The 22,925-nt window shown below is 69.8% G+C and overlaps 1 protein-coding gene across 5 annotated transcripts; it reads left to right on the top strand.

The window, feature by feature from the left end:
* Positions 1 to 464: 464 nt before the first annotated feature.
* Positions 465 to 22,162, top strand: KLF8 (KLF transcription factor 8). Of its 5 annotated transcripts, none has more exons than XM_067304394.1 (6): positions 465 to 555; positions 17,382 to 17,931; positions 18,535 to 18,681; positions 19,188 to 19,290; positions 19,424 to 19,566; positions 20,701 to 22,162. In XM_067304394.1, exons 1-6 carry the CDS (start codon positions 529 to 531, stop codon positions 20,880 to 20,882), a joined length of 1,152 nt encoding a protein of 383 aa, XP_067160495.1. In that variant the 5' UTR covers positions 465 to 528; the 3' UTR covers positions 20,883 to 22,162. The 5 variants fall into 5 exon arrangements, with proteins under 5 accessions (XP_067160495.1, XP_067160493.1, XP_067160494.1 ...); XM_067304392.1 differs by lacking the exon at positions 465 to 555 and adding an exon at positions 14,288 to 14,441; XM_067304393.1 differs by lacking the exon at positions 465 to 555 and adding an exon at positions 14,288 to 14,441 and having other exon boundaries at positions 19,424 to 19,560.
* The last annotated feature ends 763 nt before the right edge of the window (positions 22,163 to 22,925 follow it).

The raw sequence follows: 22,925 nt of genomic DNA on the forward strand, positions 1-22,925 counted from the left end.
TGGGGAGATGCAGGGGGGATGCAGTGTGTGGGGGGGCACAGCATGGGGATGCCGGGGGGATGCAGCGTAGGGAGGTGCAGTGGGGATGCAGCGCATAGGGGGGTGCAGTGAGGGATGCAGTGAGGGATGCAGGGGGGGATGCAGTGGAGATGCAGTGTATGGGGGGTGCAGTGGGGGATGCAGGGGGGCTGCAGCGTGCGGGGGCTGGGCACGGGGCAGCGGGGCGGGGTGGGGCGGGGCCGTGAGGGGGCGGGGGCGGGGCCGTGCCGTGCAGGGCGGGGCCGTGAGGGGCGGGGCGGGGCGCGCCGCGCGGTGCCCCGGGCTGCGGCCGTGCCGGGCGGGGCGGGGCCGGGAGGGGCGGGGCGGTGCCCGCAGGCATCGCCGGGGCGGGGCGGGGCCGGGGGGAGGGGGCGCATCGCCCGGCTCGGCCCCGCCCCTCTCGGCCCCGCCCCGCCCCGCCCCACCCCGCCCGGCACGGCCGCTCCCCACGCCCGGCGCCGCCCGGGGCCCGGGGCAGCCGCGCCGGCGATGCACTCCGAGGACGCTCAGGGGAAAGTAAGTGCGGCCGCGCCGCGCCCGTCGGGTCCGGTCGGGTCCTGTCGGGTCCTGTCGGGTCCGGTCCGCGCCCCCCGGGCGGGGAGGTGCGGGCGCGGCGAGCCTCCATCTTGCGTGGCCTCTTAAAGGGCCAGCGCGGGCGGGCGGGCGGGGCGGCCCTGGCGGCGGGCAGCGCGGGTGGCGCCCGCGGGCGGGACCCGCTCGGCGCGGCTCGGCTCGGCGCGGCTCGGCGCGGCTCGGCCCGCGGGGGGCGGGCGCGGCTGCAGCGGCCGGGGGTGGGGCCGGGCCGGGCCGGGGCCGGGGCCGATGGCGGCGGCTCGTGGCCGGCAGGTGCGGCCGCCCGTGCGCCCGGCGCGAGGCGGGTCCTCGCCGTCCGCCGCCGCTCCGGGCCCCGCCGCCGCCGCCCCGCGCCGAGCCGTGGCGGGGAGCGGCCTCACGGCCCGGCGGCGGCCACCTGCAGCCGGGGCTGGCGCCCGGAGCCGGGGCGCCGGCGCCCTGGCGGCTCGGCCGGAGGTGGAGGCCGCGGCGCCCGCCCGCTCCCGCTGCGGCTCCCTCGCCGGGCGGCAGCTGCCGCGGTGCCTTTGGGGCGGCTCTGTCACCGCGAGGGCTCTGTCACGCGAGGCGGCTCCCAAAGCCGGGGCCCGGAGCGCGGTCCCGCGGCTGCGCGTCGCCGGACGACGGCCGGGGCGGCAGGGGAGCGGGACGAGCCCACGGCGGCGCTTCTCCGAGAGCCCTCGGTGCGAGCGATGGGCCGGGGCGAGTGGCCGCCCTGGGACCCGCCCGTCCTCCGCCACCGCCGAGCCGCGCGGCCTTGGGCGAGTTCCTCGCCGGGCCCGCGGTGCCGACCCGCCGCAGCCAGCCCCGACGGAGCGGCGCTTCGGCGGCCGCTGAGCTCCGGAGCGATCTGCGAGGAGCCGGGGGCCGCGAGCGAGCGGGAGGGAGGCACCGGGAAGGGGAAGGATTCCCACGGCCCCGGAGCCGCAAGAGAGAGCCCGGGCGTCGTGTCCGGAGGGGCTCCTTTCCCGTAGCGGCTCGCCCCGAGGAGGAGCTGGCGGGGCCGTGCTGCGGAGACGGGAACTTGAGGGGCTGCTGGCCCCGGAAGGTGTTTGGGGGCGGGTGGGTAATTAAATGGGCCCGGCAAATGTGTCATAAAAATTAAATCCTGAGCATATGCTCTTCGCACTGCTGCTGTGCCGGTGAGAAGAGGCCGGTAATGGGCGTGTTTAAATCCTGCTTGATTTGTTTTAATGCAATAATGTGTTGGTATGCTGGTAAATATGTATTTGAGGCCATTTTGGGAATGAGAGTATTTTAACAGCTCATAGGAGGAAGAGGTTGTTTGACCAAGACTATCTCTGTGCATTTTGTTAACGGGACACGGATGTATAACGAGCCCTCCAGCAGCGAGTGGAGAGGATTTCCCAGTCCTCTCCCGTCAGGGCCTCTTGCCGTTTCCATCGCTGCTCTCCCGCTGTTGGTGGAGGTGGGCAGAGGTGGGTGGCAGCAGGTTTAGGAGAAGGATCCTCCCTGTGCTTCTGCTGCAGACAAGGACAGATCTGGTGGGGGGATGAAGCCTCATCTTGCGGTTCCCCATCACCTCCCAAGCATCGTCCCTACCCCGTGCCCTCCGCGTGCCCCATTTATCTCTTTCCCTGGAGACTCAAGGTCTTGCTCTCGGCTCTGCTTGACACTCACGGTGCCGCTTGGCTGGGACGGGGATGGGAGGACCTGACGTCTCCCTGGGAGGATACCTCCTGCAACGTTGCCCAGCCTCAGGAGAGGATGGATGCGGAGCGGGATCTGTTGCTTCAGCTCGTCAGGGCAACCCCAGCCTTGCGCTGCTTTTTGGGGTCTCATGAGAGAGCTGTTGGTGAGCAGCCCCCCGAGTTGGTGAGGGCGTGCGTCCCTAAGGATGAGCGGCACGGTTTGGGCTGGCTGGTGACCCGTCATCACCACATCTGCTGAAACCCCTTCTATAACAGGGATTGAGTTACGCTTGAAACTGTTCCCCTCACCTCTCCTTGCCGGTGGCAGAAGACTGTCCCGCTGGCTGGCGCAGAAGGAGGTCTCGCTGGGTGAAAATGTGCATGTTTCTAAGAAATGCATCATTTTCATGCTTTCTGCTATCGGTATGAGGAGCAATTCTGAAAACAGGCTTGCTTTAGCTCCAGGGTATCTAAGCCTGCCTGACTGCAGCTCAGTTGCTTTTTTGGAGGTTGTTCTCCTGCCCAGCCCCGACCATGGCAATGGTGGATGCTGAATCTTCAATGCAGCTTCTCTGAAACATGTAGTAGGTTTTGGAGTTCAATGGCTGTCCTAAAAACACGTCTTGCTTTTCTGGCTTAGGGACATCCCCAAAAACGGCTGAGAGGAGACAACCCTTAAGAATCTCCAGCTGCCCTGCAAGCCCTGCAGATCTCGAGGTCCTTGTGCAGTGCTTGCATCCTTCTGGGAAGAGCTTGTGCAAGTGTTGCAAGGGGGGCAAATTTGAGGTTTTGATGGAGTCTCTGGGTGCCCCCATAGCCAAGGGGAGCTTTATAAGCTCCCAAAGGGATGAGGATCCTTCTAGGTGGCAGAAACCAGCTCTTGCCTGCAGTGTCTCTGCTGCTGGCTCTGCCGGCGTTGCCACTGTTCCCACGGATCCAAGTCCAGCCCGAGCCTTCGGGTGCCTTTTCTTAGCCTTCAGCCCAAGCCACCAGCTCTGGCCCTCGTTGAGTGGGATGGCACTGGCATCTCTTGCTTTCTGGCATTGAATGTCCTCACCCAAGGTCTTTGCTGGCCTCCCAGCCCTCGGCTTCCTCACCCGCCTTCAGGGAAGTGAGGAACGCGCTGCCCCGAGAAACCTGAGCCCTGGGCCTTTTGGCGCCGACCCCGTCTGCCCGGAGGGTGTTTTGCTCCCCCCTCTCCACGCGGGAGGAAGTGTTCTCCCCCCTACCAGGTAGTTATTTTTGTCAGGAGTCTGGGATCTGCAACAAAAGGTTTCCTCACTGGAGGAAACGGTACAGCCGGCGGGGGAAACTGAGGCAGGAGGGGACTCGCAGCTGGTACCGGGTGCAGGATCCCGGCTGGCCGGCATGGAGAGAGCCGGGGTCTCTCGCCCAGCCAGCGCCCTGCCCGCAGGGGACCCGGAGTCACGCGCCGGCACTGGGACCAGCTCCGCGTTGCAGCGGCAGGAAGCGGGGCAGGCCCCGCGCTCTTGCCGTGTGCCCCGAGGTTTCGGGTCAGGCCGGGGCGGGGGGGGGGGGCTGCGGATCAGACCCCGCTTCCTGCGGCACCCCCAGAACCGCAGCTGCTTCGCTGCGAAACCGCCCCCTCCGGCTCGGGGCCCAGCAGCCGCCTCCGCTGGGTTGTGTTTCTTCCCTCCCCGAGGCTGATTTGGTTCCTGTCCCCCCCCCTCCTCGCCCCGGGCCCTGGCAGGGGTCCAGCGGGCGCTCGAAACCCCGCGGCGTCTCGAGGTTTTGCATCCAGGTGTTTGGGGACGGAGGGGTCGGCGGCTTTGCAGCTTAGCGTCTCTCTTTCCTTCCCGGGCCGGGTGGCTCGGTCCCCGTCCGCCCCCTCGTCCCCGGGGACACGTGTCCTCTGCACGTGCTTAAATATCCGGTGTTAACCCCGGGCGCCGCTCGGCTGGGTCACCCCGCGGGGCGCGCGGCGACTGGGACGGCTGCAGGAGACGCTCGCTCGTGGGCTCCCGGTCTCCCGCGGGCCGGAGCTGCTGCGATCGCTGGAAGCGGAGCGTTGGGGCCAGGCACGGCAGCGAGGCCCCCCTGGGCGGCAGCCCCGCTGTCGCCCCGGTCGTGGGAAGGGCGCTGGCTCGTCCCTGGAGACGTCGCTGAGGCTCAGCGCCTCAGTTTACCTGGCTGTGCAATGGGCACAGGACGTCCCATGGGAGAAGCTGGGGCAGCCCCTTGCTGGGGGGCGGGGGGGGGGCAAGGCAGCCTCTCTACGCGGGGGATGGTGCAGGGAGCGGGGGTGGCGGCAGGGGACTGTGCTCTGCTGAAAGCCGGTCCCCCCCCCCCGCCCTCCTCCCACCCAGCTGCCGGTAAGGTGTCTGGCTCCGTCACGTCCCCCGAGGGGGGGGAGTTGCCCCCTTTCGCTGCTCGCCAGGGTCGCCTTCGGCAGCGGGTGTGGGTGCCCCCGCCCTCCCCCCCCCCCGAGCCCTGGCCCCGGCCCCGCCGCTGCTCTCCGGGGGGGCTGTTTCCCTCTCCTCCGCCTCCTGCTCGCCGCCGGCGGGAGCTGCCCGGCCCGCGTCCCACCCTCCCCCCCCCGCCGCAGGGCCCCTCCCGCCCCGGGAAAGGGGCTCGGCGCCTTTAAGAGCGAGCCCGGCTTCCGGGGCGGGGGGGGCGGGCGCCGCCGCGCGCTTGGAAGGTCACAGCGGGGGGGGGGGGGGGGAGGGCGGAGGCGCGCGGGGGGGCGCGAGAGGCGACGTCGCTGCGCCCGGCGCGCCGCCCCGCCCCGCCCCCCACGCCCTTTGCTCTTAAAGGGCCAGGCGCCGCGGGGGGGGGGGGCGCGCCGCCCCCCTCCTGCCTCAGTTTCCCCGCGGTGCCCGGCGCGGCCTGGCCGAGCCGAGCCCCCGGGGCATCCCGAGCCCCGCAGGGCGGCAGGGGGACGCCGTGGTGGGGGGGTCCCTGGGGGGGGGTTCATCCCCTCAGCAGTGTGGGGGTTCCCGGCTGCGCCCCCTCCCACGCCCGGCCCCAGGCTGGTGCCGGGGGGGCTGGGGCCGTGTGCGAGGGCAGGGCCCCCCCCCCCCAAATGCTCCGCGCGGAGAAAGCCCACACGGCCGGGGCTGCCCCTGCTCCTTCCCCGCTCCCCGAGGCCTCGCTGCCTCTGCGCCGCCCCGGGGGTTTCCGCCGCTGAGCCGGTGCGGGAGCGGTTGGGAGCAGGTGGGGCCCGTGTGGGGCGCCCCGGCACCCCGCCCCGGCACCCGGCCCTGTCCTTGCTTGTCCCGCTGCCGCGGCCTGCCCGCCCGGCCCTGCGGGGGGGCGCTGCCGCCCTGGCGAGGGCGGGGGGTCTCCCGCCTCCCCCCGTCCCGTCCCGGCCCTGCCGAGCCCCGTTCGCGGCGGGGGAGCCAGGGCTCTGCCGGGCAGGGTCTGCTGGCGGGGAGGTGACCCCGGTGCGGGATGGACCCCGCTCCCCTCTTGGGGCCCCGATGAGCCCTTGTAGGTGAAGCCAACCTGGGCCAGGGCTGCCTGGGCTCGCTGGGGCCTGGGGCTGCCTTCGGGGGTGGCCAGGGGTCAGAGGGCTTGCTGGTGTGGTGTGGTGGGCTAGCTAGTGTGGTGGGCTAGCTAGTGTGGTGGGCTACCTGGCGTGGTGTGGTGGGCTAGCTAGTGTGGTGGGCTACCTGGCGTGGCGTGGTGGGCTAGCTAGTGTGGTGGGCTACCTGGTGTGGCGTGGTGGGCTAGCTAGTGTGGTGGGCTACCTGGCGTGGCGTGGTGGGCTAGCTAGTGTGGTGGGCTAGCTGGTGTGGCGTGGTGGGCTAGCTAGTGTGGTGGGCTACCTGGTGTGGCGTGGTGGGCTAGCTAGTGTGGTGGGCTACCTGGTGTGGCGTGGTGGGGTACCTGGTGTGGCGGGCTACCTGGTGTGGCGTGGTGGGCTAGCTAGTGTGGTGGGCTACCTGGTGTGGCGTGGTGGGCTAGCTAGTGTGGTGGGCTACCTGGTGTGGCGTGGTGGGGTACCTGGTGTGGCGGGCTACCTGGTGTGGCGTGGTGGGCTAGCTAGTGTGGCGTGGTGGGCTACCTGGTGTGGCGTGGTGGGGTACCTGGTGTGGCGGGCTACCTGGTGTGGCGTGGTGGGCTAGCTAGTGTGGTGGGCTAGCTGGCGTGGCGTGGTGGGCTACCTGGCATGGTGTGGCATGGTGTGGCATGGTGTCTCAACTGGAGCAGGAGAGCAGGGTGGGTGCTGTGGGGCTTCATGCCATAGGAAACCTCGTCCCCCCCGGGCTTGGGGCAGACCAGGCGGGGCTGCCACTAGGAAGCGATGGATGGGGACCGCCGGGACCTTCTCCTCCGCTCCAGGCAGCCGGCAGGCAGGAGGCGGGGGAAGGCAGCAGCGCAGGAGGCGGCAGGAGGCAGGCCCGGGCGGCCGGCGGGGCCTCCCTGCCCGGGCGCGCTGGGCGGTGGCTGGGTGGGGTGGCCCCGGAGCAGATGGCGTTGGCGTGACTCGGTGCCCTTCCCCCTCGCTGGCGTGCCTCCTGCCTGGGAGCTGCAGGAGAGGCTATAAAAAGAATGTATTAAAGTGACACAGCAGAGAGGAAAACCGGAGCGGCAGAGGGGGACGTGCCCGCGCCGCGTCCCGCGCGCGTGCTGAGCCGCTGCCGCTGCCGCGCCGGGGCCGCCGTGCTGCCGTGCCGGCGCGGGGCCCGGCCTGGCTCGCTCGCCCTCCTGCTGCTCTCGGCGAGATGCCGCTCTCGGAGCTAAGGCGCCTTAAAGTGACGCGGGAACCGGGAGCCGCGATGCCTCTAAAGCTCTTGAAACGCTGACTGCGGCGGCCAGGCTTCCTCGGGCTCCCGTTGCCCGCGGGCCGTCCCCGCGCGGCGCGCGGCGGAGGCGCGAGGGCAGCGCGGCGTCGCCCTGCCCGCGCGCCCGGCCCTCCCTCCTGCCTGCGGCTAGGGCTGTGCTCGGCGGGCGCTCCGGAGCGGATGTGCCCGGGAAGCAATTCCCTCCCCTCCTCCTCTGCCCCGGGGAGGCGAAAGAGGGGGCAGCGAGGGGAGAGGCCAGCCGTAGGCACGGGGCAATGTCGGCGCCATCTGCCCTGGGGCACAGGCGGGGCGACGGTCCCTGGGGAAGGATGCCAGCCCTTCCCAGAGCTGTTCTCCTGGGAAGTGGTGGAGGAGCTGCCTGGGATGCCCAGGCGCAGCAGCAGGTCTGGCTCTGGGAGCTGTGTCTCTTGCCTGAGACCGGAGAGGTTCCCGCAGGGAGATCCGACATCCCGGGTTGGTGGTGAGCACCCAGATCGGCCTCCTGGCATGGCAGCGTGGGTGTCTCCACGCTCTCTCTCTCGTGTTATTTTTGCTCAAGCCTGTTGCCTGGATCTGCCTGAGCTCTTTGTATCCTGTCTCCCTGCCACCTCTGTTTTTAACTCTTGCTAAGCAAGGCCCAACCTTCTCCCCAGCTCCACGTGTGGAGTGTCACCTGGGCGCCAGCTCCACTTGGCAGGAAAGGACAGAACTGGCCTGCTCGAATCAGCCATGGACCCGCTTCCCGGCTGGACCCAAAGCAACACAGGCCTGAAGTTTGGCTGGAAGTGAATAAATAGGAACCATCCCCTCGAAAGGGGAAAACTGAGGTCCGAGCGTGGACCTACCTAGAGACCACAGTCGAGCGCTCGGTCGGGTGGAGATATTCCTAGCTTAGCTGTCCACCTGACAGGCTTGGAGGGTGTCCCCTGGCATGTCCGGCCGCATGTCCCTGCTTGGGGTCAGGCTGTGTCACCTGTGTGAACTTGGTGTGTGGGCGACTGGGGTTGTCCGGCTTTGCCGACTGGTGCCTCTGGAGCAGGGCAGCCCCCAGCCCGCCTGATGGGGCACCACTGGCCATGGTGGAAACGTGGTGACGTGGAAACAACACGCGCTGGAGAGCCTCCTGCCCGAAAGGAGCCAGGAGACACTGTTGGCTCCAGTGGAAGATGCAGGAGGGGAATGGACTCATCCTGGGCTTCTCTCTCTCATCCATGGAGTGTGGCTGCTTTGGGTGTTGAAAGAGCAACCCCCAGAAGTGGCCTCATTTCCGTGGTGGCCAAACAGGTCCCTCTCTCCCACTGGGCTTGCTTGCTGGGATCTGCAGGGCTTGGTTGGCTTGATTCCTCTTTTAAAGGATGTTCCTAGGTCTTCAAAGTGTGAAGTTGCTTAGGAGTGGGAAGAGGCTGAAGCAGGGGCAGGAAGGAGGGGACAGAAGAGGAGCAAATGGCAGATGGAGCAGATCTCGCTGAGTAGTGCACAACACCAGAAGAATAAATAGCAATTAAGGCTAATAGCTAATGGGCTGGTTACTGTACCAAGGTGTGTCCTACCGTGCATCTCTGAGCAAACCTCCCACGGCTGCTCAGCCTTGTCTCCCAGGGCCTGTCTGCTTGGGGATTCTGACCCGATTTAGCTGCTGCGGAGGAGCTATTTCAGGCTGGTTCTCCAGGCAGGGAGCTCCTCCAGCGGAAAGTGGCTTTATTCTGGAGTAACTGCTGCGCTTCGCCATGTCCTCCGGCGCCGTGGGGGCTGCAGGGCACCCCGGGGAGAGGCAGTGCCCTGGCATTGCAGCACCGCTGTCTCGCCAGACCTGCAGTGGCTCTTGCAGGGCTGGAAGAGGACGTCCTTGGCTTTCGCTCCGTGCCTGGAAGGGGAAGGCTGAGCTACCAAGTGCTCCAGGGTGCCAGGGAGCCTGTGGCAGAGGGGTCCCCCCACCGGGTCTGGGGTTTGCTGGGGCCCAGTGGTATGAGCTCTACCTGATCCCATCCCTGCTTTCCAGCTGGGGACCCTGGCAGGGAGACGGCCGTCCTGCCCCGAGCCGAGCGCAAGCCTCGCTGCGTGTCTGCCGTCAGGAGGGTGCAGGGTCCAAGCCCCTGCTCCCTGCAGGGTCCAGGCGGGCTCGGCATGGAGCCAGCTCACAAGCGTCTGCACCCGGAGCGCAGTGAATCCGCAGCCCTGGGAGCGGAAGGTCATTTCTTCCTTTGGGAATAGCGTCCGCATCAGTGCGGTTCTGCGTTTATCGGCCCAGGAGCGTTTATCCTCCCGCTGGTCCTGCCCTGGTGCCCTTGGCTGAGCACTTTGCGTCCGCTTTTGGCTCGGGTCTGGGAGGCGACAGCCCAGCTGTGTGAGACCTTTGCACGACTGTGGTGTGCGCACGCGCACGTGCACGTGTGTGAATGTGTCTCCGTGTGTCTCATGATCACACGACTGGCTCTTAGGGTGGGTTGAAGGTGCCTTGGCTGCGGTGGGTGACGGTGTGGGTGTCTGCATGAACGTGGGGCTGGTGGCCATGTGGCTGGAGGTGGCCACCTGCAGATGACTAGTAGCATGTTTCCCAGGCAGGACAGCGCTGCTTGGTGGGGGCTAATCTGTCTCCTGTCCCCCCCCTCCTGGGAAACGTGGCCTCTCTCAGCTGAGGTCTTTGCTCCGGAGGTTGAAGTGGACTTCCCGCTGCAGCTCACAACTTCCAGCCGGGAGTCGGGCCCCTCGCTGCGGCACCGGTGCTCCGTGGTGGGGCAGGCGACTCCATCTGCGGAGCTGAGCATCATGCCCTGGTCCGCCGGAGCTTTCGGCATGGGGGCAGTGCGGGGGGAGGCAGCGAGAGGCGGCTTCCCCGGGGGGGCTGCAAGCTCGGGTGACGAGCCGAGGGCTCGTGTTTGCTCTCGGCGGCGCCTGGAGCAGCTTGGCGCGCTTTAACTCCAGCAGCAGGGCGGGAGAATCCCAGAGGCTTTAGCGGGGTGGTGCTGACCGGCGGCAGGCGTTTTCCCTGCTTAACGAGACCTTGTGGCTGAAATCCCCCGCTTAACGCGGCGTTTTGGCCAAACCCCCCCCACGGCTGCGGCCCAAGCTGTGCTGCCCCGGCGGCAGCGGCAGTGGCGGCGGGGGGGGGCCCTGCGTGGCGTCGCTGCGTCCATCCCGGGCTACTCCCTGGCCCCCGGGGAGTTTTTCTCCCTTCCTTTTCACCGCCGCACTCCCGTCTCGCCCTTCCAGCATCCCTGGGCGGCTGCTGGGAGGCGGAGGGTGGAGCGGGGAGGAAATTCCTCGGGGAGGCGTGACGGCGGCCAGCGGCAGGGTGTGCCCCCCCCACGCCCCGCCGAGGCCCCCGGCCGCCTCCGCCGGCGCGGGGGGCGCGGGCAGGGCCGCCCCGCGCTCCCGCAGCCAGCCGGCAGCAGGAGCGGCCCGCCGCTTTCCCACGCCTCCCCGCCGCCGGCCCGCTCCCCACGCCTGCCCCCCCGCCGCCGCCGCCGCCTCCCCCCTCAAGGCCGGCGGACCTACGCTCCCGCTCCCGCTCCCGCCGTGGGGCTGGGCACCGTCAGCCCGGCCCGGCCACCCCAGGAGCCGCCGGCACCGAATTAATTTTTAACTTTTTTTTTTTTCTTCAAGGGGGGGGAATCGCCATTTCTTTCTTTCTGCCTGGCGCCGTCGTGAAAAATCCGGCTGGATTTGCGCACTGCCGCTGGCAGCAGGAGGTGTCGGCCTGGGGTGAATCCGGACCTGCCCTTTCTGCCGTCGGCGGGGAGCGGAGGCGGCCGGGCCGCGGGGTCCCCGTCACGCCGCCCCCCCCCGCCGCTCCGCCGCCAGCTGGGCCTCGGGCTCCGGCGGGCGCGGGGCCGGTGCCAGGGAAGGCGATGCTGGCAGTCGCCATGGAAACGCTCTCCCTGCGGAGGAGGGAGGCGGGCGGGAAGATGGGTGCTGCCGGGAAGCCCGAGGCTCCCGGCACGGGGACGCCCCGGGCGTTGGCGCCCCCGGCAATGTGCCCCCATGGCTGCTCGGGGCGGCCGCTCCGAAGGGGACCTCGGCAGCGGGAGGCAGCCCCGGATCCCGGTGCACGGCGAGGAGCGGGAGCAGGAGTGTTGCCGAGAAACCCGCCTCGCTCCACAGGCGGCCAGGGCGGGAGAAGCCGCGTGCCAGCGCCGGAGCCCCTCCGACCTGCTCCTCGTGCCGCGAAGGGCTCCCGGAGCGGGATCCCCTCCGCAGGGGGCTCGGGGCGCCTCTGCCGCCCCCCTTCCTTCTTCCTTCCCTCCTTCCCTCGGGGTCAGGGTCCCGTCACCTTCCTTCTCCCGCTCTCCCCCCTCCAAGGCTTGGCGGTTTTCCGGGACGACCTGGGCAAAGCGGGGCCGAGGACGCGGGCATTTGGCCGGGGAGGCCCGGGCCGGGGTCGGCCTCGCCGCTGGAAGCGCCGGGGCCGGCCGGGGAGCCGCGGGGGCCCCCGCGGGCGCCTGCGCCGGGGGCTGCACCCGGGGAAAAAGCCTCTTTTGTCTGGGCCGCGGCGGTGAGCGGCGCCGCGTCTGGCCCTTTCCACCCCCTCCCTTCCTGGTCACGAGGCCGGTGGCTTGCGGGAGGCGAAGGAAGTTCAAGCGGATTTGGCCCCCCCCGGCAGCCGCGGGGACCCGGCGGTGGCGGCGGCGGCCCCCTCGGGGGGGACCTTGTCCTATGACCCCCCCGGCGCCGCTGCGGGCGCCCTGCTCCGTCCTCGCGGGCCCGCGGGGAGCGTTCGGCGCCCGGCGCCGGGGAGCAGGCCGACCCCGGCGGCGCGGGGGCTCGGGAAAAGGGGGTGCCCTCGGCAGCCGCGGCCCCGGGAGAAGTGGGGCGCTCGCCTCGCGGCTCCTCGGAGTCTTTGCCTAGGGCTCGCTTTGGCCGTCAGGAGGCCGGTTTGTTCCCTCCCCTCCTTTTTGGGCGGGAACGTATGGATGCTGTAGGACGCCTCTGCTGTCGGCAGCCTCCCTCCATCTGGTCCCCGCGGTCGGCAGCACAAAGTGAAGCGCGGCGGGAAGCTGAGGGGCTGCCCCCCCCCTCCCCCCCCCCCCCCGGGAGAAGGGCCTTTGGTCCCCGCCGGGGGGCGGCGGGGGGGCTCCCGGCCTCCGCCGAAGGGCCCGGGCCGGGCAGAGCCCCCCTGGCCGGGCAGAGCCCCCCGCGCCGCTCCTCCGCCTGGGCAGGCCGTCCCGGCTCCCGGCGGCCGCGGGGCTGCCCGAGGGCTGGGGGCGAGGAAGGGGCCGGAGGGCGGCGGCGCGGGGGGGGGGGGTGGCGGGGTCCCGCCGCGGGGTGCGTGTCGGGGGTCCCCGGCTCTGCAGGCTGGGTGCCGGCTGCGCGTGCGCGCTGGGGGCCCCCGGCTGCGCGGGGGTGTTGGGAGGCGCCCCGGTTCCCTGGGTGCGCCGCGCGCGTGTGTGTGCATTGGGGGTGTGTGCAGTGTGCACTGTGTGTGTGTGCACTGTGTGTGTGCTGTGTGTGTGTTGGATGTGTGTGTGCATTGGGTGTGTGTGCAGTGTGCCGTGTGTGTGTGTGTCAGGTGTGTGTGTGTGCATTGGGTGTGTGTGCAGTGTGCATTGGGTGTGTGTGTGCCGGGTGTGTGTGTGTGTGTGCTGGATGTGTGTGTGTGCATTGGGTGTGTGTGCAGTGTGCCGTGTGTGTGTGTGCTGGATGTGTGTGTGCATTGGGTGTGTGTGCAGTGTGTGCCGTGTGTGTGTGCACCCTGTGTGTATGTGAACCAGGTGTGTCTGTGTGCACCAGGTGTGTGTGTCCCGGTGTGTGTGTGCATTGTGTGTGTGTGCGCCAGGCGTGTGTATGCACTGTGTGTGTGCCGGGTGTGTGTGCACTAGGCATGTGTGCGTGCGCTGTGTGTGTGCAAGGTGTGGGCCCTGGGTGTGTGTGCATGCCGGATGTGTGTGCACTGGATGTGTGTGCACTCTGTGTGTGTGTGTGTGTGTGCTGGGCATGTGTGTGTGCACTGTGTGTGTGCCAGGTGTGTATGCACTGGGCATGTATGTGCTGGGTGTGTGTGCACTGTGTGTGTGCTGGGTGTGTGTGCCAGATATGTATGCACTGGGTGTGTGTGTGCTGGGTGTGTGTGCACTGTGTGCATGCTGTGTGTGTGTGCTGGATGTGTGTGCACTGTGTGTGTGTGTGTGTGTGCACATCGGGGTGTGTGTGTGTGTGCCGTGTGTGTGCCCTTGCTGGGTGTGTGCCCATGCTGGGTGTGCCCGTGCTGGGTGTGTACATGCTGGGTGTGTGTGTGTGTGCGTGCTGGGTGTGCCTGTGCCGGGTGTGTGCGTGCTGGGTGTGCCTGTGCCGGGTGTGCCCGGGGAGGGAAGGCCCCGGCTGTGTGCATGCTGGGGGAGGGGGCCCAGCCCCGTGCGAGTGCACTGGGGGGGCCGGCGGCGCCTGTGCGCGGGATCCCTGCTTGTGCAAGGTGTACGCTGGGGCTCCCTGGCTCCGTGCGCGCGGGGACGCCTGTGTGCGTGCGTGTGTGCTGGGGTGCCTGCGTGTGCTGGTGCGCCTGTGTCGGGGGGGATGGTTCCTGCCTGCCGAGCCGCCCCGTTGGGAGGGGGTCCCTGGCCGCACGGATGCGAGCCTGTGTGCGAGGGTCCCCAGCGGGGGTGTGTGTGGGGGTGTGTGTGTGTGTGTGTGTGTGCATGCGCTGGTGTCCCCAGCTGTGTGTGTGTGCGTGCATGCACGGTGGAGGTCCATGTTTGCATGCGTGTTGGGTGTGTCCAGGGGAGGGGAAGGGCCCTGGCTCTGTGTGTTTGTGTGTGTGTGTGCGTGTGTGTGATCCTGGCAGTGCATGTGTGCTGGGGGTCCCCAATACCTGTGCGCGCGCGTGTGTGTGTGTGTGGGTGCGGATTTCGGGGGGGTCCCGGCTATGGGCGTGGTGGGCTCCCCAGCGGTGGCTGCGGGTCGGGGGGTCCCCGCTATCTATACGTGCTTCTATACATGTGCAGGCACACACATGTGTGCATAGACGTGCCGCGCACACGCATGCGGTGCCGGGGGTGGGCGCCGGGCCGGGCCGCCCCCCGCCGCGCGGGGCTTTGTGCGGAGCCGCCGCCCCGCTCCGCGCCGCTCCGCGCCGCTCCGCGCCGCCGGGCCGCGCGGTGCCCCGGGGCCGCGCCGGGCCGGGCAGGGCAGGGCCGCGCCGCTGGGCCCGGCCCGCAGCCCCTCCCTGCCGCTCGCCCGCCGCGGCCGGTCCCTTTTAAGGAGCTCCACCCCGGCTGAGCCCAGGGTGGAGCTGCCGCGCTGTTCACACCTCTCGCTCGCTCGCTCGGCGCGGCTCGGATCGGCGCGGCGCGGCTCGTGCGGGGACGCGGCTCGGCGGCCGGAGCCGGAGCCGGAGCCGGGCGGCGGCGCTGAGGCGAGGCGAGGCGGGAGCATGATCCTGCCCGCGGAGGGGATGAGCGCCGCGCACTCGCGGAGGAGCCCTCCCCGCGGCGCCTGGGCGGTGAGTGGCGCCGCCGCTTCCCCCCCTTCCCCCCCCCCCCCGCCCGTCGCGCGCGGCCCCGCGGCGGCGCCCGGGCTCTGCGGCCGCCCGAGCGCGGCCCCCCCTGCCCGCGCCGCTCACCTGGGGGCGGGGGGGCATTGCCCCTTTAAGGGGTGTGTGTGGGGGGGGCGCTGGAGCGGCGGGGGCGCCGCGCCGGCCCCTTTAAGGTGGGGGGGGAGGGGAGGGGAGGCTGCAGGGCGGCGCCGCGCCTCCTCCCCCGGCGCTGGGCGGTGGCGCGGGCCGCGCCCCTCCCCCCCCCGGGGCCGCCCCGCCCCCTCCCCCCCGCGGGCGGGGCGGCGGCACAAAGGCGGGCTCGGGCCTCCCGCCCGCCCGCCGCGGGGTCCCGGCGCCGCGGCTGCTCCCGCGCCGCCCTTCGCCCCGTGCAGCGGGGGCCGCGCCGCGCCGGGGCAGCCGGGCCTCGCTCTGCCCCCGTCCCGTCCCGCGCCGCACGGCACAGCACGGCACGGCACGGCACGTCCGGGCCGGCCCCGCTCCGGGGGCACCGGGGTGGCGGGTGCCGCCCCCGTCTGCCGCCCTCGGCCGGGGGGCGCGGTGGTGCCCGGGCGCCCCCGAGGACGAGCCGGGCCCGGAGGGGCCCCCCCGCCTCCAGCCCTGGTGCAGGGCGCTGCTGGAGGGGGGGGTGGCGGGGTCCCTCCCTGCCCCCCGCCCGCTCGGTCCGGCCCGGGGCCCCGGCCGTGGGTCTGCCCGTGGGTCGCGGCCGCCTCGAGGCGCGCGGGCCGAGCGCGGAGCCCACGTGGGAGCAGTGCTCGGCGCTGGGGCTGCAGCCGCTGTGCCCGGGGCTCCTGGCTGCGGGCCCGTGCGGGTGCCGCCTGCGCGGGGCTCGGGGCAGGGGCTGCAGCTGCCCCCGGGCTCGCTGCCGCGGCCTCGGCTGCTCTGGCCTGCGCCCCCGTCCGTGTGTCCGGCTGCCTTCGGGGAGCCTCCCGCACCTTCCCCCTGCCGCCGCACGCACGCAGCCCGGTGGCATCCCTCCCACCTCGGGGGCGACCCTGCGGGGGTCCCGGTCCCCCCCCCCTGCGGGGAGGAAGGGGTTAGCGGGGGGCGACAGGCACCCTGTGCCTGTGAGCAGGTTTGGGGTGGGCTGGTGACCCCTGGGCCCCCGCGGGGGGCAAGGGGTGGTAGCGCTGCGCCGGGGCGGGCCGGGCTGCGCCGCCGGCTCCGGGAGGACGAGGCTCGTCCGGAGCAATGGAGGCAGCCGGGAGGGCGGCGGCGTGGGTCGGAGCCAGCGGCGGCCGGGCAGAGCCCAGCCCTGCCCAGCCCTGCCCGCCCCGCAGGGCCCGGCCCCCCCCCCCCCCCCGGCCGGCCTGGCACGGGGCCTTTGGCCCGCCGCAGCGGCGGGGGTGTGGGATTGCGGGGGGAGGAGGCGCGCGTGACTCCCCGCTCGGGCCCCCGGGCGGCTGGGGTCACGGGGAGGCTAGGTCACCAGCGCCGTGAGTTTGCTGGGCCTCTGCCCGCCCCGGGGTGGGGCTGGTGCCTCTCCCCTCGCTCGCTCGCTCGCGCGCGGCGCGGGCATCGCAAAGCGAGCTTGGATGGCTGCCCGGCCTCCGGCGTGGGGGGGCCCTGCTCCCCCCTCCTCCTCCTCCTCTTCCTCCTCCTCCTCCGCGGGCGCCCTGCCAGGCGGTGCCAGCTGCCGCTGCCACTGAGCCCTGCTGCCGCCGCCGCCGCCCCGGGCCCCCAGCGGGCCGGCCGGCTGCCTCGCCGCACCTGGGCCGCCCTCCGTCTTTCCCCCCGGCCGCCCAACCTTTCCGGCTGAACCAGGGCTGCTGCTCCCGGCCCTGCTGAGCGCCGCCCTCCTGCCGCCCCGTGCCGGGGCGATGGGCCCAGCGGCGCCGCCCGGCTCCTGACCCTTCCCCTTCCGTTAAGGCCTGGGGTTGGCAAGGGCCCGGCGTGGGGATGGGACTTGTGCCTGGCGGGGAGCGCCCGCACCCCCCCCCCCGCGGTCCTGAGCACCGGCCCTCGTTCGGGGGGCTGGAGAGGTGCCGCTGATTTGGGCAGGGGGGTTCGGCCGGGCTCTTGGTGCCGGCGGAGGTGGACGCGCACTTGGCACCGGTCGCCTTGGTCCCGTGGCCCCAGAAGAGCAGGGGTGGCCAGGGTGGGACTGCAGCCTCGCCTCGGGGCACCGCGTTGTCCCTCCTCCCCAAGCCTTGAAACGCGAGGGGGGGGCGCCGGGCCGGCGCTGCCGCCCCCCCCCCCCCCCCCCCGTGCCTGTTCCTGCCGGGGCCTCGCTCCTTGGGCCGACGCCAGCCCGGCGCCCTTGCGTTGCGCGAGGACGACGGCCACCTCTCCTCCGGCCTTGGCAAAAGCTTGGGATTATTCGGCTCCACCCGCCGGCCTCCCCCTCCGTGCCCGTTGGGGGCCCGGCTTGCTTTTGGGGTGGTCCTCGTGGCAGCATCCCGAATCGGGGCGCTCCGGGGCCGCTCCCAGGGCCGTTTGCGGGCGCCTCGGGCAGCGGAGGGGCTCTGCCGCCGCCGTGCCGGCCCCACGGAGAGGGGGCAGCCCGTGCAGGCGGGTTTCGGGATGCGCCTGGGTTGCTTCCCCCTCCCTGCGCCTTGCTGCGTTGAAAGGGCTGGTCGATAACGGTTTAGCAGTTAATTAGCAAGGGGATTTGGGGGAGGGCGGCGTGAGTAAGCGGTGTGTGGAGGGGTTTCTCTCTGCTCTCTGTTGGGGAGAGAAAGCGGTAACCAAGCCTGGCTTCAGCCTGGCTTGCTGCTGCCAGCCAGGCCACCCAGGAGCAGGGAGGATTCAAGGCTGCCTGCTGGTCTGGGCAGCGCGGTCTTCGGGGTGGGCTCCCAGCTGTGCCTCGGTTTCCCTACGGGGACCAGATCATCTTCCTCTTCCCTCTTTCTCATGGACTGTTTGGTTTCTCCTTGTGTCCCCTTGCAGACCGGCGGGTCGGGCCACGCAAAAACGGCACCCAAGATGAGCTCGTCGTCGCTCCTGGCCGAGGGCCCCATCGACCCACCCGTGCTGCTCTCGGACATCAAAACGGAGCCCCCCGAGGAGCTGCTGGCCAGTGACTGCAGCCAGCCGCAAGCCGAACCCGTGGACCTGTCCCTCAACAAGTCGAAGCCCTTGGTGCCAGTGGCACCCCCGCCCCCTGTCTCGGTCCAGTCCTCGCCCATGCTGGTGGCTCCCCCCATCCCGGCGCCCACGGTGTCCATCTCGCCCTCGGGCCTGAGCTCCACCTCCGCCATCCCGGCTGTCCTGTCTCCTGGCTCCATCCTGGCATCCACGCAGGGCAGCGGCGGGCAGCAAATCCTCCACGTCATCCACACCATCCCCTCCGTCAATTTGCCCAGCAAGATGGGCAACCTACAGACTATCCCTGTGGTGGTGCAGTCCCTGCCCGTTGTCTACACCACCATGCCCACAGACGGTGTGACCGCCATCACCGTCCCGCTCATCGGGGGCGACGGCAAGAACGCCGGGTCCGGTAAGGCATGCATGGCCGTTTGCATGGGGGAAGCCGGAAACTTTCTGGGCCCTGCTCGTGGAGCAGCACCTTTGGTGGTCCTTGGCACCCTCCTCGCCCGGGGCATGGGGAAGGGTGCGGAGCTCTTGGGAAGGGGGCTGGATCCCAGGCACGGAGGAGGGCGAGGAGCCTGGCACGTGTGGTGGGTCTCACCTTGGGTGAGCGGAGGAGGGTGTTGCTGGGGGGCAGGGTCCGCCTTCTCCCCGGTAGGGTGCAACCAGGAGACCCCCGCTCCTTCCTCACGTCATCCGGGTGCCCAGGCGGAGGTGGGTATCGGGCGTTTTCCCCCAGAGGGATGCTGTTTTTCCCCCCGGGGGTGCCCCGAGGTCTGTCCCTGCATCCCGCACGTGTGCCAGGGACTGGCTTGGCAGGGCCCCGGCACGGGGGCCATCCACGTGCCACGGGGAGGGCAGGGGACACGGGCCGGTGCCGCCCGCCCGCCGTGCCTCCCGCTGTTGGCAGGGTGCCCGCCCTTCCCCCTTGCGGTCTGCAGAGCAGCTCTGGTTTCAGTTAAACTGGCTCCCCCCCCTGCTCCCCATATCCCCCCCCTTTCCCCTTCCCCAGGACAATTCCAGCTTCCCGTCATGAGAAGTCCCCAGCGTTTCTTATCGGGGGGCCTGGCCTGGATCTCTGCTCCTCTGGGAACGGGGTGGCACCTGGCAGAGGAGGGGCAGGCAGCTGAAAGGAGGCAGCCCCCAGCAATGGGCGAAGGTGCGATGGGGGAATAGGGCAGAGGCTGGTATCCCACATTCCCACGTCCTGCCGGGGGCTGAGGCCAGGCCGTGGGCAGGGGACAGGTAGCGGTGCCCTGAGCTGTGCCCACTCGGAGGTCTTTCCCCGCCACTGCCAGGGGTGCCCCCCAGTAGCCCTGTGCCAACGTGCCCTGCGGACACCGGGAAGCCTCCGGCACACCTCTAGGCAGGGCATCTCCCTTGCCCCCAGCTTGATTTTATTTTGTTTTTTGGCTTGGGGGGGGGTTGGGGGGGGAAGCAACCGGCTGAACAACCCCGCTTGCTGTTAGCGTGCGGCGGGGGCGCGGGGGGCGGTTGGCTGGGCTGCCCCTTCCGTTCCTGAGCTGGCGCGGTGGCGGCGGCGAGCGCTGGGGTTTCGGGGGGGGGGGTGGTCGGGCTGCTGTTGGTTGCTTGCATCCCTCATCCCGTCTACTCTCGTTTCTCAATGACTTTTCTTTTCCCTCCCCCCCCCCCCCGCTCCTCCAGTGAAAATCGACCCCAGCTCCATGTATCCCATGGACATGAACAGTGACAGTGAGGACAGCGTGTCGGAGAGCGGCCCAGCCCCCTTCCAGGACCTGCAGAGAGAGTGAGTGCACGTAGCGTCGCGGGGGGGGGGGGTGGCGGTGGTGGCCCTGTCCTAGGCCTCGGACCCCGGCCTGGCGCCGGGGGGCCGCGCTGGCGGGCGGCGCGGCCATGCCCTCCCTCCCTCCTCTCGGCAGGTCGGCCGTGGCGCGGATGCAGCGGGCGGACTCGCCCGACCTGAAGAAGCGGCGCATTCACCAGTGCGACTTTGAAGGCTGCAATAAGGTCTACACCAAAAGCTCCCACCTCAAGGCGCACCGGCGGATACACACAGGTACGGGTGAGTGAGCGTTGCGGCTCCCCGAGCCCGGGGCTGCCCCCCGTTGCCCCCTGCGCCCCCACGCCGTGCTGCAGACGGGTGCCGGGGGTCCCCTCTTGCCTGCTGCTGTGCCGGAGGGGGAGGCGCGCAGCCCCGCTTGGGTGGGGGGGGGGCACCCGGGGTGCCAGTGGCCGCTAGGTGGCAGTGATGCTCCATGCCGGGGCCCGGGGGACCTCAGGGGCAGCGGGCTCCTTTGGGGGAGCAGGGGCTGCACCTCGGGGGGGGGCGGCACCGGGGTGACCCCCAGCACCAGAGCTTGGCCCTCACAGGCTGGCCCGGGACCTGGGGACTTGGGGGGCAGGATGGGACCCCCGGGGGGGGGAGGGGGCCATAGTGCACTTAACGCACAGGGACACCGGCTTGTCACCCCCCTGGGGCTACCGTAGTTCACCTAATGCACCTGGGGCGTCGCGGCTCCGCTTGCCCTGGTGAACTGCCTTAGTGATGCTAATAGATGTGGCACGCCGAGGCTCCACCCACTGCAGCGTGCTACCGTAGTGCACCTCGTAGACGGGGCATCCCCAGGCCACATTTCCTCTGGTGCGGTACCGTAGTGCACCTAATACTACACACACAGCAGAGACCAGCATGTGCTCTGGGGTGCTGCCCTGGGAGGAGCGTGGGGCATAGTCACTACTGCAACGACCAGCCCCGTGCGAGGGAGCTGCTGTGCTGCACCCAAGAGGAAAACCACCTTCTGGGCATACACCTGATCAGCCCGTGGGCGCTGCCGTAATAACCTAACGTGCGCAGCCTCGGCACCGCCGACCCACAGGTGCCGCCTGGCGACCCTAATGCACCTAGTAGGCTCGCTGCTTGGCGCGTGGTGAGATGCCGTATTACACCCAAAAGCAACATTCGTCCACCTGGGGGCGCTACGGTAACATGCCAAATAAGTGTGAAGCTAAATAAGTGTAATTAAGTGCTTGTGTTCTTGTGGCTTCCTTAATACATCTAATACACCCTGCCATCCCTTCTAAGGCTCACGGCTGTAACTTTTGTACCCCGCTGATCCCTCTTGCACCCGTGTGCACGTACGCGTGCTCTGTTGCCTCTCGCGGTGCTGACCGCTCCTCTCTGCTCCCCTCCGTGCAGGTGAGAAGCCCTATAAATGCACCTGGGAAGGCTGCACCTGGAAGTTTGCCCGCTCCGATGAGCTGACCCGGCATTTCCGCAAGCACACGGGCATCAAGCCCTTCCGCTGCTCGGACTGTGACCGCAGCTTCTCCCGCTCTGACCACCTGGCCCTGCACCGCCGGCGGCACATCATGATGTGAGGAGCGAGGCCCCAAGGCACGTGACTGGGGAGAAGGGGGGGAGAGTGAAAACGGGGGGGCGCTCCCCACTCTCCCAGGTGCAGCGGAAGGACTGCGGGGGCATGGGAGCGAGCGAGGCCCATCTCCGCCGGCGACGAGCGAACTGTGGCTACCTGCCTCTCCGAGAGTGGAGCCGCCCCCCCACCACCACAGGTGCAAGATGTAAAAAAAGATGGTTTCCAGACTGATCCTCCTCCTCTCTTGCTCCTGTTTCTTCCTCTTCCTGGACTTCTCTTCCCTCCTTTCAACATCTGGAGGCCACTCCTCTGTTTCTTACCCCGGATTCATCCAGCGGCTGCCTCCGGACCTGTGTGTCTGCCCTTTGGCCTCTTGCCCATCTCCAGCACACACGTGGAGACGTGCACGTGTGCTTCCGGCTCTCCTCCCCTGCATGCAAGGCTGCTCTGCTCTCAGTCCTCCGCGGATTCAACCTTGCCTGGCTGGCAAAATGACGGAGAACCGGCAGGAAGGACAGAGGCAGGGCGGGATCTGGGATCGACCCCACGCCGTGGCTCTCTGCCTCTTTCTGTTCCATGGTACGCTCAGAAAGACGCTGGCTCCCCTTCCCCAGCCCGCTGCTGGCTCCCCGCGCGTCCCCCTTCCCCGCCTTGTCCCAAGCCGCCTGGATGCTCCGGAGAAGGAGTGCTGGGCTCTGCATCCCTCTGCACGTGCTGGGCTTTGCGGAACGGGCCGGGGGCGTGCAGGAGGGCCGAGGAAGCAAAGAAAAAGCAAGAGGGGAAAAAAGAAACCCAACAACCCACCAACAAAAAAGGGAAACTTTGCGGAACGTGGAACTGTGATTTTACTGAGTTTTAAGGGGGGCGGGATGGGGAAGGGAGGGGAGGGCAGGGGCGGCCAGGTCTCAGTTTTTGAAGACTATGGGACAGTTGAAGCGTTTCTAACTTAAAAAGGCAGCAGCCTTGTTACAGACTGTGGCCACGCGCTTTTCTTTTTAACGGTAACTATGATTTTTGTGGGCCCCCTGCCTGCCCGGTTGCCGGTCGGCGGAGTGAGCCCCGCTCCCTTCCCGGGGGGGGGCGGCAGGCGGTGGGGTCGGACCCTTGGGGCGGTTGGGCGGGAGGGCAGGATTGGGGGACGTGACCGTGCCCCGGCACACGCGGGGGCTGTCGGTGGCGGCAGCTTCCCCCCCCCCCCCCCAGCTCCCTTTGAGCTGGTGTGTTGGGCGCGGGGGCCGCTGGGCTGGCTTATGCCTGGTCCTGCAGCGTGTCCCCCCCCCCCCCCCCCCGTGGCGAGGCTGGGGCTGAGCTTGGGGGGGTGCGCAGCCCCTCGACCCCTCTCAGCCCCCCCCCCCAAAAGGTCGCTGACAGCCATCCTGAGAAACTACCTTCCCTCTTCCCCTCTGCTTCCCCCCCCCCCTCCAGCCGGGAGCTGGGACGCGGGTGACCCCCCCTTGCCTGGGGGGCTGCTGGCGGGCTTCGGGGCTGCGGGGAGGCAGGCCTGGCCCCGGGTTTGGGGAGGCTGCGCCGTGGGGGTGCGTGGGAGGGCCGCCGGGGCGTGCGCCCCCCCCCCCCCCCGTGCGCCCCCCCACAAGAAGCCTCCCGCGCGTGGCGGCAAGGGGGCGAGAAACCCCGGATCGGGAGGTCGCAAGAGGGGTTTGGGGGCTGACTTTCACGGGGGGGGGGGGAGGCGTTGGGGTCGGCACTACTGACGTACCGGCGGGTGTCCCCCCCCCCCCCCCCCCCCCCCGGCTGGGGATTTTGTGTTGAGGCTCGAGCTTTGGGGGGGTAAAAGCAGCTGCGCCGCGGGCGCGAGGGAGCCCGGGCGGCCGGGGAGGGAGCACGGCCGGAGCCGCCAGCCCCGACGTCCCGCTCGCCGCCCGGCCGGAGCGGCGCGGGGAGGCTCGGAGGCGGCGCGCGCGTGTGTGTGTGTGTGTGCGGGGTGCATTTCTGTTTTCCTTTTTTTTTTTTTTTCCCCTTCCCTTTTTTTTTCCTTTTTTTTTTTTTTTAAACCATGAAATTTTAAACTCTCGAGCTGTGATATTTG

This window comes from Apteryx mantelli, chromosome 13 (assembly GCF_036417845.1).
Source record: "Apteryx mantelli isolate bAptMan1 chromosome 13, bAptMan1.hap1, whole genome shotgun sequence".
NCBI lineage: Eukaryota > Metazoa > Chordata > Aves > Apterygiformes > Apterygidae > Apteryx > Apteryx mantelli.

Coding starts and splice junctions, on each gene's coding strand:
- KLF8 (XM_067304392.1), top strand. CDS start 14,373: ATGATCCTGCCCGCGGAGGGGATGAGCGCCGCGCACTCGCGGAGGAGC. Junction 19,291..19,423: donor TTCCAGGACCTGCAGAGAGA/GTGAGTGCACGT, acceptor TCCTCTCGGCAG/GTCGGCCGTGGCGCGGATGC. Junction 19,567..20,700: donor GCGGATACACACAGGTACGG/GTGAGTGAGCGT, acceptor CCCTCCGTGCAG/GTGAGAAGCCCTATAAATGC.